Source organism: Cervus canadensis, chromosome 11, assembly GCF_019320065.1.
Source record: "Cervus canadensis isolate Bull #8, Minnesota chromosome 11, ASM1932006v1, whole genome shotgun sequence".
Classification (NCBI taxonomy): Eukaryota; Metazoa; Chordata; class Mammalia; order Artiodactyla; family Cervidae; genus Cervus; species Cervus canadensis.
The window spans coordinates 73,463,093-73,476,095 of record NC_057396.1 but is presented as its reverse complement, the minus strand read 5'-3'; the positions used below and the strand labels follow the sequence as shown (position 1 = coordinate 73,476,095).

Genomic DNA, 13,003 nt, shown 5'->3' with positions numbered 1-13,003 from the left:
GAATAACAGGCAGCTTCTTGATATTGTAACTGTGCCCACCTCTAGGACTCTTCATGACTCCATACCTTTCTAACTCCCTGCCTTTGATCTGCTGCAAGTTGGTTAACCACACAGGCTATTGATCACTCTGCGTAAACTGAGAGTAGATAAACACAGGCCTAGAGGCTAAGGAACTCTCAGTGAATCGACCAAGTAAGTTTAACTTGTCTGGATTGTTTTTAATGCTATTATTTATCTGAAATGTTTTTTTTATTAGAGAAACAAAGTCTGGATAAATGCAGGAACACTGTATGTTATTAGGGCTATTAATAATAGGTATTATTTGTGAATAATGTTTTATGTGTAAACATTGTCTTAAATTGTCTTAAATTCTTTATACACATTATTTAATCCTCAAAAAACTGGTTCTATCATTATTCTTATTGTGTGTGTGTGTGTGTGTATACATGTATATATAATAAAAGAATCCAAAACCCTGCTGCATGAAAGTTAAGCTGGGAGAACTGGCAGTGTGATCCATCACTGGTTTTGTGATCTGTGTGCACACTCTTTGTTCTTAGGATATCAGAGTGTCTAATCACTAGAAAGCTGCATCAAGGTCATACAGAAGATACACAGGCTGCCGTTCTGGCTTTTACTTTAAGGTTAGTGGGTAGCACATGAAGCAAAGCCCTTTATTCCTTTTTACTTGAGTGCTACAACATGCTGTTGCTAGGTGCAGAACACAGACATAATTAGATCTCTTTGAAGAGAGAAGCGTAAGGAAGGTTTTGAAGAATGGGTATGATTTGGAAAGATTGCGTGCATGCATGCTCAGTCACTTTAGTCCTGTCTGACTCTTTGCGACCCTCTAGACTGCAGCCCACCAGGCTCCTCTGTCCATGGGATTCTCCAGGCAAGAATACTGGTGTGGGTTGCTGTGCCCTCCTGCGGGGGATCTTCCCGACCCAGGGATGGAACATGTGTCTCCTGCGTCTTCTGCATTGCTGGCAGATTCTTTACCACTGAGCCCCGAGGAAGCCCTTGAAAAGATTTTGAACAGCCAAAAGCACACACCCTTAGAGAAAAGACAAGAATATATATTTCACTTCATCAGTATTTGAGTTTGACTATTCTCAAGGAATATTTCCTTTGAAAGAGAAGAAATGCTTTCCATTTGTAATACAACTCAGATACTCAAAATACATCATCAGACCAAGACTTCTCCTTGCTGTCTTAGTTATGTCCTAAATTTCCAACATTGTAACCTAGAAGGCATTTGATTTCTTCTTCAGGTGAGTGGATGGTTCTGTGAAAGAGAGGCGACCTCAAAAATGAATACGATAAAAACAAACTTCACTGTGACTGAATTTGTGTTCCTGGGGCTCTCATCCCAGCCGAAGATGCAGCTCATTCTTTTTATTACGTTCTTGTTCTTCTATTTATTAACCGTGGTGGGGAATATTATTATTATCACTATCATCCAGATAGAAACACGTCTCCAAACTCCAATGTACTTCTTCCTCACTAATTTATCCTTTCTGGATATCTGCTACACATCCACTGATGTCCCACAAATGCTGTCCAACATGGTGGGCAGAAAGAAGACCATCCCATTTTCTAGATGTGCTACTCAGATGTACTTCTCTCTCTCCTTTGGAATGACTGAATGTGTTCTCCTCGATGTCATGGCTTACGACCGATATGTGGCCATCTGCCATCCTCTTCACTACACAGTCATTATGAACCAAAGCACCTGTGTCCAGCTGGCAGGAGTTTCTTGGGCCAGTAGTTTCCTGAGTCCCACGGTCATCAACATCTTCACCTTGAGTTTACCCTACTGTGGACCCAATGTCCTGAATCACTTCTTCTGTGAGGTTCCTTCCATCCTGAGGTTGGCTTGCACTGACACCTCATTTACCGAGATGTTTGTTTTTGTCTTCACCATCGTCATTGTCTTCATTCCTTTTCTCCTCATTGTTGTTTCCTATGCCCGGATCCTTCTGACAGTTCTCAGGATGTGGTCAGCCTCTGGAAGGCACAAGGCTCTGTCCACTTGTGCTTCCCATCTGACAGTGGTGGCCTTATTCTATGGAACTGGCATCTTCATGTACATGAGACCCCAGTCAAAGACCTCCAGGGCTGGGGGCAAGATCATCGTGGTGTTCTACACTGTGATCACACCCATGCTCAACCCCTTGATCTATAGCCTAAGGAACCAAGATGTAAAAGGGGCTCTAAGAAGAGCTCTGGCAAAACACAGGACATGAAGAGCTCTCAATGGGACACCATGTCAGCTCTTAATATAAGATGATTGACTTCTGAATATGAAGTGATAGAGTGAAAAGTAGCTGTGACGGTCAATATCTGCCCTGCCAACTCATAAAAGGCACATCATTCCAGCTGCAAACTCAGCAAGCCTCATGGCTTCCCCAAGGACAAACCACAGCTTTCATGTGTCAAAGCAACACCCTTTACTGAGTGACTACTCTCTTCTTACTCCCTGAAAAATCTTGCTTCTCTAAAATCATAGACTCTCTGTAAGTGATTTCTTTAAATCATATCAATAAGGTGAATTATCTTAACTTTGGCTATCTTAACTATACATGAAGTCTGTAAAGGGCCTTGAAGGAAGAATTCTCAATTTTTAACTCAGATGCAGAACTTCAGATAAGGGTTTTTGGATGCCACGGTTCACATCTATTTTAATTTTGTAGTTTCCAAGGAACCAAGACCCTGCGGCTACTTTGTGGTTTAGACCTGATTTTGACCTTGTTACACACAGCCCTGTTGTGAAATGAATCTATCAAATATTTCTTCATTTAACATTTAGTTTAACCCTACCCTTTCCCCTAAATCTTGGTGTGTGGTATTCCTCTTTACAGTGGATCAATAAGTCTGATTTTATCTGACTATAGGCTTATTCCTGGTGGTCCTAGGCTGATTGTGTGGACAGGAGGAGAGCAATGGACAGAAGCAGAAGATTTGGTCAAATGTGAATAAGTGAATAAACTCATTCATTCACCATGTATTATTGAATGACTATAGAACATAATGCTAAATAAAATAGAAACACGTCCTTTCCTTATGTATACATAAATATTTATAATATACATATAATACGGACACTTACATCAGCAAATTATGATAAATGGAATAGGGCAGTGACAGACCAGCTGCATGCAGAGATTGGAAGGAGAAGCAGTCACATTGAGAAGCGTGTTCTATGTAAAGGGGGTTTGTGGCAAAGCAGAAAGGACTGCTGCCATTAATTAAGACCCAAAATGCTTAAATGCACTACTTGGGATTTTCTTATATTTTAATATCTGAATTAGGGCATTTTTGAGAGTAAAAGTTTGCACAATTGATATTTACTCCAAGATAGTAGGCAAAAAAAATAAAACTCTCAAACAAAGGGACAACTGGTCTTGGTAATATTATCTTGCTTTGTTCTCATAGAAACTCCATGTTGTAGGTTTTATTGATACCATTTTACAGATGGGAAAAATCTGGAAGGTGATTTCAGGAGTGAGTCCTAGAAAAAGTAATAACTGATTTGTGACATAAAACAGAAGCATGTGTTTTCTAGGTGGGTTAGTTTTATCTGATGCATAGGACTAGAAGCAAGAAATTTTAAGGTATATTCGAGTTCAATGTAACTTGTACTTCTAAGGGGTTTCCCTGGTAGCTCAGCTGGTAAAGAATCCACCTGCAATGCATAAGACCCCAGTTTGATTCCTGGGTCGGGCAGATCCCTGGGAGGAGGAATAGGCTACCCACTCCCTTTTTTGGGCTCCCCTGGTGGTTCAGATAATAAACCACCTGCAGGGCGGGAGACCTGGATTCCATCCCTGGGGTGGGAAGATCCCCTGGAGGAGGGCATGACAACCCCCTTCTGTATTCTTGCCTGGAGAATACCATGGACAGAGGGGTCTGGTGGGCTACAGTCCTTAGAGTCACAAAGAGACATGACTGAGTGACTAACACTTTCTCCTACTTCTAAGAGGCGGGATGTCAGAGCAAATACCTAAGATGAAGCTGAAAATGCTTAATTTCAGGTGTCATCTGTGGATGGCATTCATAGCACTGGTTTTATTATGGGCTCCCATTCCTGTCTCCAGAAGCCAGGTCTGGTGAAGAGGCTTATTTCACCAGCATTTGACCTAGCAGAGTTAAACACAAAGATACCAGAACAGCTGTTTTCAGAGCACCTCAAGGGGCTGCTTAGTTTCGGAGCTTGGTTGTTTGAAGCGGTCTAGGCATCAAATATGTCAACTCACTCCGTTCTTTTCATAAAGTTTCTCAGTGTCCATTATGAGGTTTCTATTGCCATGGCAACACCCAAGCACATTTTATGTAGTGTTTGTGTTTCAAGGCATTTATACACATATGTGCATAACTATCACATCCACGGGTGCAACTTATCAATTAAAGGATTTGCTATTCAGAAGAGTAGGGTTTTTTTCGAGAAGGCAATGGCACCCCACTCCAGTACTCTTGCCTGGAGAATCCCATGGACGGAGGAGCCTGGTAGGCTGCAGTCCATGGGATCGTGGAGAGTCGGACATGACTGAGCGACTTCACTTTCATGCATTGGAGAAGGAAATGGCAACCCACTCCAGTGTTCTTGCCTGGAGAATCCCAGGGACGGGAGCCTGGTGGGCTGTCGTCTATGGGGTCACACAGAGTCGGACGCGACTGAAGCGACTTAGCAGCAGCAGGGTTTTTTTTTTAAGCAGTTCCGTAGATCAGAGAATGACGGCTTTTTGGAGAGTGGTATGTAAGCTGGTCCTTGAAGGAAGAGACAAGTTTGAATATTCCGAGGCATGGAGTTCAGACTACTAGAGAAGCAGGAAGTAGAGACGGAAGGAGTAGAGAGCTGGGAAGGATACAGAAGTAGAAAAATGTGAAGGCCATCCAAGAAATAACTTTATAGGAGAATTTTGGCACAAAACAAGCAGGGAGAAACAATATCAGAGAAGGGGTTTAAGGAAGAGGACTTAGAATACTAAGCAAAGGACTTTGGCAATTTTATAGTTTCCATGTTAGGGAATGGGGTAACTATGGGATAGGATAAGGAATCTTAGACCCTAATTATGCCTGGTATCCTCTCTAAGAGGCTTCCCAAGTGGCACTAGTGGTAAAGATGCAGGAGTGTAAGAGACACAGGTTCGATCCCTGGGTTGGAAAGATCCCCTGGAGGAGGGCATGGCAACCCACTCCAGTATTCTTGCCTGGAGAATCCCATGGACAGAGGAACCTGACATGTTACAGTCCATGGGTTCTCAAAGAGTCGGACGTGACTGAGCAACTGAACTGAACTGATGAATGTCAACTAGGTGAAGTCAGAAATGATAGATAGGACAGATAGACAGATAGATTTAAGCACCAATTGTTTAAAAAAAAAAAAATCTCACCTGAGCTTTTATAGCTTGAGAGTGGAGAAACTGAATTTAGCCTCAGCTTTATCTCACTCTGACGTCTTCCGTATTAATCACTCCTGCATCAGTTTTTATCTTTAGTTGCTCTTAATATGGTGTTTACCAGTTCTTTGTTGATTAAAGGGAATAGCCCTTCAAAAGGTTTTTGTAGTCTATTGTAGATAATATGATCAAAATCAAAATACTTACCTTTATTATGATTGTATTGATGGATAAAGTTTTTAATGTATGAAAGATAACTCAAGCCTTTTTAAACACCAGACATTTATGTATACTTATTTGAGCAAACTAATAGGATAGGTGAAGTGTAAATAATGCCTTCATTTTATTGTTGAAGAGACTACAGTACAGAGACATTGCAGGATTTATCTGACATGATTATTGGTGGGACTGACTAAGACTAAGGTGATCCAACTTCTATCCACTTTTCTCTTTCCATTATAAGTTGATATAATGCTTCAACCACCAATTACACGGAAAAAAATAGTTTCCTCTTTAATTGCATCATAGTTACGGTGATATTTTTCTCAGTTAAGATATAAATGAAGCAAAAATAGGAGGAATTTATGTTTATTAAATATATTTATGGGACATATTTTTAATAGAGATCACTGCATATTGTTGGACAAATGCCAAAAAAGTAAGCATTATTATTCCCATTTAGTAGGTAAAGAAATGTAGGCTTATAGAGACGCATTAAGTTGTCCAAAGTCTTGGAAAGAAATAGCAGAACCTATATGAGGACTATTTTCAAATACTACAAAGCTGGAATATTTGCCATTGGTCAGAGTGGAAAGTAGAGCCCTTGGATCAACTTTTGACTCTGTTACTTACATTTGACAAGTTTATTGACCTTTCTGAATTTTGGTTTTATCCTCTTTAAAATGGGAATAATGCTTACCACTATTCATTGTTGTAGGAACCTAAAGAAATTTAAAGTGATTCATTTACTGACTGGATACAACTATCAATTAAGAAAGAGAAAAAATAAAGATAGCCCTTTAACAGCAAAGTCACTGAATATTGATTTGAGACATAGAAATGATATTCAGAGATCTTTCTGGTGGTGAAGCTACTAGAAGCTACTATTCTTTTCTTTTTTAAAAATTATGACATATACTACTTGGTTTGTAGTTAATGGGAAAGGAAAGCCCCATTTTCTTATTTTTCACATAGCATATAGGATTATTCATTGGATTATTAAAAATAAAAACAAAAACACTTAAAACAGAAGGCTAAATCTCTGGACTGTTTCAGGACTGCCAACTCTGCTGCTAAGTTGCGTCAGTCGTGTCTGATTCTGTGCGGCCCCATAGACGGCAGCCCACCAGGCTCCTCTGTCCCTGGGATTCTCCAGGCAAGAACACCGAAGTGGGTTGCCATTTCCTTCTCCTAACTCTCTATCTGTCTATTAACCCCTGTAGTTTCCTCCATAACGTGACACCAGGGATATTTTAAGAACTCATGATATGATTGAGTGATTTTGAATCAGATCAATTTCAACTCATATATAAAGACACTGATTAGAAAGACTGGTAAATTCTGAGGCTTCTATCCCTAAAACTCTCTGATGCTTTTCATGATGAGTGGGGATGCTCTATATTTTAAGGCAACCATTGTGTTTCCCTGACCTTTCACTATATTGGACTGGAGGAAGAGCTGAGATAGAAACATTCTAAGTATTTGAAATGGATGATGTGATGGAATTTCAACATATCTGAGAAAAACTTAGGTGTCCTCAGATCCCAGTGTCTGTCTTTACCCAATCCTGATACTAGCACTCTTGCTTTCTAATTCAAGATTTGTAGGCTTCCCAGGTGCTCAGTCACTCAGTTGTGTCTGACTTTTTGGAACCCCCATGGCCTGTAGCCACCAGGCTCCTCTGTCCATGGAATTCTCCAAGCAAGAATACTGGAGGAGGTTGCCATTCCCTTCTCCACTTCCCAGGTGGCACAGTGATAAAAAAGAATCTGCCCACCAATGCAGGAGATGCAAGAGATGGGGGTTCGATCCCTGTGTTGGGAAGATGCCCTGGAGTAGGAAATGGCAACCCACTACAGTATTGTTGCTGGGATAACTCCATGGACAGAGGAACCTGGAGGGCTACAGTCCATGGAATCACAAAGAATTGGACACACACGTGCACCCACACCATAGCATTGAGAACACACAAAGAGAAGTTGTATCCTCCTCTATCGTCAGTCATTGATACGTCAGAGTTAATGGAGCTCTTCTTTGATAAGGGCCTTGGGATGGTGGTAGAAAACATGAAGACTCCTGGCCCCCCAAGAGGCTAGAGTTTACTTACAATTAGAAGAGAGGGAAAGGGAGGTAGAGGGGAAATTAAGGATGAGAGCTGGACAGCCAGTCCGATACACATTACAGTCTTGCTAAAATTAGCCTTAGGGATTGATCCAAACTGTATCCTAGAGCTTCTCTGAGGACTGAAAGGATGTAGATATGTGAGGTTGACCAAACTCAGATGTCTACCCTTTTCAATATTAAGCAGAAGAGATCATAGGATACCAGTGATTATTAGGTGAAACCAACCACTTGGCATCAGGGAAAACTGAGGACAGAAAAAAAAAAAAAATCTTGCCAATACTCACAAACCTAGTTAGCAGAGCCTGAGTCTCCAGCTCTTATTCTTGGGCTTTGCATTGTTGTTCAGTTTCTCAGTCATGTCCAACTCTTTGTGACCCCATGGACTGAAGTGTGCCAGGCTTCCCCACCCTTCACTGTCTCCCAGAGGTTGCTCAAACTTATGTCCATTGGGTTGATGATGCCATGCAACCATCTCACCCAGTCACCCCCTTCTCCTCCTGCCCTCAATCTTTCCCTTTGCATAGCTCCTGATTTCATTGGTGGCAGGAGTTTCAGAGAGAGAAAGCACAGTAAACTCTCTCTGGAAGCACAGCAAACTCCTGTCCTTGGCACATCTGTGTCTCATGTTTGTATCCTCCAGAGGCACATATCTAGCATTTATAAGGTTTTGCTGAATATATGAGTGAAAGGATCCTGGGATGAGTTAAGTCATCCTTCACATCAGCCCCATTCCTCATGTATTTTGCTAAGTTTTCTTTCACAGTAGAGAAAATTTCAACATTTGAATCTATCATTCTTCATGACTCTGAAAAAAAATATTCTTTAGAGTGGTTATTTATTTCCTCTTTCATGTCCTGTCTCCATTCCTAATCAACCTGTGAGCCAATTTCAAAAACAGGAACAAACAAACAAACAAAAAACCATGTATGTCAGCAGTTAATGTGAGGGAGGAATAAATTGGAAGGTTGGAATTGACATACACGCTGCTGCTTCTAAGTCGCTTCACTTGTATCTGACTCTGTGCGACCCCATAGACAGCAGCCCACCAGGCTCCTCTGTCCATGGGATTTTCCAGGCAAGGGTACTGGAGTGGGTTGCCATTGCCTTCTCCAGACATACACACTACTATATATAAAATAGATAATTAGCATCAGGAAGTCTACTCAATACTCTGTAATGACCTATATGGGAAAAGAATCTAAAAAAGAGTGGATATATGTATATCAGATTCACTTTAATGTACACCTGAAACTAATACAACATTGAAAATGATCTATCTTCCAATAAGAATTAAAAAACAACAACAACAACAAAAAAACTAATGCATCTTTCTCAGCTTGATTTTCAAAAATATTAGTTTATCTTTGCTTTAGATCATAGAGTTAAAGATTACTGAAAGTCCTTCGGAATTTAAGATTGACTTGGAGGGTATGATGCTTAGTGAATTAAGTCAGACAGAGAAGGACAAATAATGCATGATATCTCTTATAGGTAGAATCTAACAAAACAACAAACTAGTCAATATAGCAAATATACATAATAAATAAGCTACAAGAATATCTTGTACAGTACAAGGAATATAAGCAGTATTTTATAATAACTATAAGTGAGGTATAATGTTTAAAATTTTTGAATCAGTATGCTGTACATGGAAACATACAAAATGGCACATCAACTATACCTCAATTAAAAAAAAAAAAAAATTGAAGATTGGCTCAGCAAGTAGTTGGTAACTTGTAGTGCTTATGGGAAAGCTACTAGCATTATTTTACTTCCTTCCACATCCTTCTACCACTATTATTTACCTGTGTTGCTATTTTTTTTCATTTTTGTTATTAATATTATTGAGGTTTCTTTCCAGTTATTTTCTTGAGAGCAGCCTTCACATCCTTGTTCCGTAAACTGTAGATCAAGGGATTCAACATGGGGATGATAACAGTGTAGAACACAGAGGCCCATTTGTCTTGATCCAGGGAGTAGCTGGATGTTGGCCTCAGGTACATAAACATGACTGTGCCATAAAAAAGCGTGACGCCAGTGAGGTGAGACCCGCAAGTGGAGAAAGCCTTCAGGCGGCCTGCAGCTGAGCGCATTCTGATAATTGCGATGAGGATGAAGGCATAGGAGATAAAGATGATGAGGATGGTGCTGAATTCAATGAAGCCACAGAGACTGAAGAGCAAGATCTCGCTGATGTAGGTGTCGGAGCAAGAGAGGGCTAAGAGCGGTGGGATTTCACAGAAGAAGTGGTTGATGATGTTGGAACCACAGTAACTCAGACTGAAAGTGAGGGAAGTGTGGGCCACTAAACTCACCAAGCCAGCCAGGTAGGAGCCCAGCACGAGAGCCATGCAGACTCGCTTGGACATGAGAGCGCTGTAGTGGAGGGGTCGACAGATGGCCACGAAGCGGTCATAGGCCATGGCAGCCAGGACGTAGCACTCGGCATCCACAAAGCCTACGAAAAACGCGAACTGGGTGGCACAACTGGAAAAAGAGATGACTTTGCGCTTTGTTAGGAAGTCAGCCAGCATCCTGGGGGCAATGGCTGAGGAGTAGCCCAGGTCGACAAAAGAGAGGTTGCAGAGGAAAAAATACATGGGTGTGTGAAGCTGAGTGTCTGTTATGATCAGGATAATCATCCCAACATTCCCCACTACATTGACCAGGTAGACCAAGAGGAAGACCACAAAAAAGATGATCTGCAGCTGAGGGTCTTGAGTGATGCCCATAAAGATAAACTCAGTCACCATTGAGTGGTTTTCTTTATCCATCTTTTCAATTTTATGTGTGTCTGGATTTGGCTTATTGTTTGAGGTGATTCTTAAAAATTCTCCCAGTAATTCGATTCAGTGATCCACAGGGCAAATCAAATGACTTTGGGGAAGGTGATGGCCATGGGTTTTCTGCAGGAACTCAGTCAACATAGGAGACGATGTTAATGTCTTGGGGATGGCAAATTTTCTTCTCCAAAGACCTTGGTGTTCTGAGGTCATTCACCACATAGTACCAAATGTTTGACCTGATTGGTGTGAATATATGCCTAATTAATTAGTAAAGAATAGTTTTGAGTGCCCCTTCTTTCTAAAACAAAGCAGACAACAAACATTAACTCTCATTGCAGATAGGCACAGAAACACACACAAAAAGATCCCAGGGTCTCAGTATATAACACATCATACCACCCCACTCCCCACACCCAAACATATACACAGAAAGTGAAATACTTGGAGCAGAGGGTGAGCAATATAAGATAAAGCAGTGAATAATAATAATTTTTAAAAGGCCAGAATGCTAACTATATGCCAGAATTTTCATTTATTCCACACATTATGTAATTTCATCCTCATCACAGCTCTATGAAGTATGTGTCAACATTATCTCCATCTTGCATCTGAAAAGCGCAAGGCTAGATACTAAATAGCTTCCATACAATCAAGAGCCAGTAAGTAGCAGAGCTGGCTCTCACTCTAGAATTTACTTTACTTTGTCATCTTCTGTGTATATATTATTTGATGGAAGTTATAGATCTTTATTTTTGTGCCCACCTTTCTTTCTTTCCTGTCTTGCCTATTATTCATGGGCATAGAATTAGTTCTTTGGTTTCTCTGATCTTTAGAAGCACCCAGGATTTTGTCATGGAGCATAACCAGGATGAAGACACTGCTGTGTCTTTGGATGATTTTATTGCCTAGCCCACAGCTTCAACTCAGAATTAAGATTCAAGAATTCCTCTCTTGGGAGAACAGGGAAAGTGTTATCCATCTCTATGAACACACAGGAGCATGCATTGGTAAGCTTTTTTCTCTCCGTTTTTATGGATATCTGGTCCACTGAAGAATTCTAAGAAGGGAGTGGGCAAGAATAAACCAAACTAAACCAAAATATGAATTTAGAAATAAGTAGCACCCTCTATGTAAACCTGAAAGAAGTCAGACTGAATCTACTCTATTTAATTTATTGCCCAAGAAAGACAAGAAAGTAGAGGAGTATAGTGCATCTTTCACTGGGGTGTGGTCATTCATAATGGACTTCCCGGGTGGTGCTGGTGGTAGAGAACCTGCCTGTCAGTGCAGGTAGATGTAAGAGCCCCGGGTTCAATCCCTGGTTCTGGAAGATCCCCTAGAGGAGGGCATGGCAATCCACTACAGTATTCTAGCCTAGAGAATCCCTTGGACAGAGGAGCCTAGCAGGATACAGTCCATGGGGCCACAGAGAGTCAAACACGACTGGAGTGACTTAGCACACAGCATGCATACGTTCGTAATAAGCTAAATCTTGGTGTGATTGTTGGTAATACCTCCATCAACTAAATTTATTGTTTGAACTTGATAAATTGCTGTGAGATGCAGCTTCCTTATCTGCAAAATGAATGGGAGTGAGAATGCAAACTCTATGGAGCTTTCCAATTCTAGCAGTTTAAATTCTGACTTAGAATGAGACATCTAAAAGTCAAACCTGTGGTGGTCTATATCTCTTTTGTAAACTTTAAGATGACATGGACCTGATGCCAAGGAAATCCATGCCCAAAGGAGCTCTGAGTGGCCTAACACTCCACTCTGAGCAGGTCATATTTCTTTTCAGCCCCAAACACACTGACATGGGACTAACGTGTGTGGTTTTGTGTTTGTTTGTTTTTTTACCTTTCGGGGAGAGGTCCGATGTCTCCTCTTCTCTTACTTAGTTATGCTGAGCAAATATTCGGAGAGGAATCCCAAGATGAGCAGTCACCCTCCTGCTGTCCCTGAGCCATCTGCTCATCCCACTTTTGCTTCTACTTGCAGGAAGTATTTAAGTTTCAGAGTCATCCCTTCTCCCAGAGGAAATATGATGAAATGGTGTTTGCACTCACAGGAGACTCAAAGATTTGATGAACTGTAATTCCCTATGGAATTTCACTCTCTCTCCCTTCAACTTTAATGATAAAAGAAGGAAACACATGGGAATTTTTTTCAGCCTCTCTAGTTGTGGTAACTGAGTCAGTGATGAATGCTACATGCACTGTTTTTACAACCCCCAAACAGCCTTCATGATATTACTTTGACTGTAATTTAGAAAGCCCTGCTTACTGATGCCTGAAGTCACTTCAAAGAGGACAAGTCTTTCCATACTCCACAAAGTGGCCATATTTTGTTGCTGTTTAGTCCCTCAGTCATGTCTGATTCTGCAGCCTCATGGACTGCAGCATGTCAGGCTTCCCTGTCCTTCAATATCTCCCTGAGTTTGCTCAGACTCATGTCCTTTGAGTCAGTGAAGCC

General features: G+C 41.0%; 3 protein-coding genes across 3 annotated transcripts in view; 2 read left to right on the top strand and 1 right to left on the bottom strand.

Annotated features, from left to right (window-relative positions):
* LOC122450481 (fatty acid desaturase 2-like protein FADS2B) overlaps window positions 1–13,003 on the top strand; it is a 914,319-nt gene that overhangs the window by 362,990 nt on the left and 538,326 nt on the right. The window lies entirely within an intron of this gene.
* LOC122450528 (olfactory receptor 2D3-like) lies at window positions 1,314–2,249 on the top strand. Its single transcript, XM_043482901.1, has one exon. It carries the CDS (start codon window positions 1,314–1,316, stop codon window positions 2,247–2,249), a length of 936 nt encoding a protein of 311 aa, XP_043338836.1.
* On the bottom strand, window positions 9,536–10,537 carry LOC122450532 (olfactory receptor 1019). The gene has a single exon (XM_043482906.1). The coding sequence runs from the start codon at window positions 10,517–10,519 to the stop codon at window positions 9,587–9,589; it is 933 nt and encodes a 310-aa protein (XP_043338841.1). The 5' UTR covers window positions 10,520–10,537; the 3' UTR covers window positions 9,536–9,586.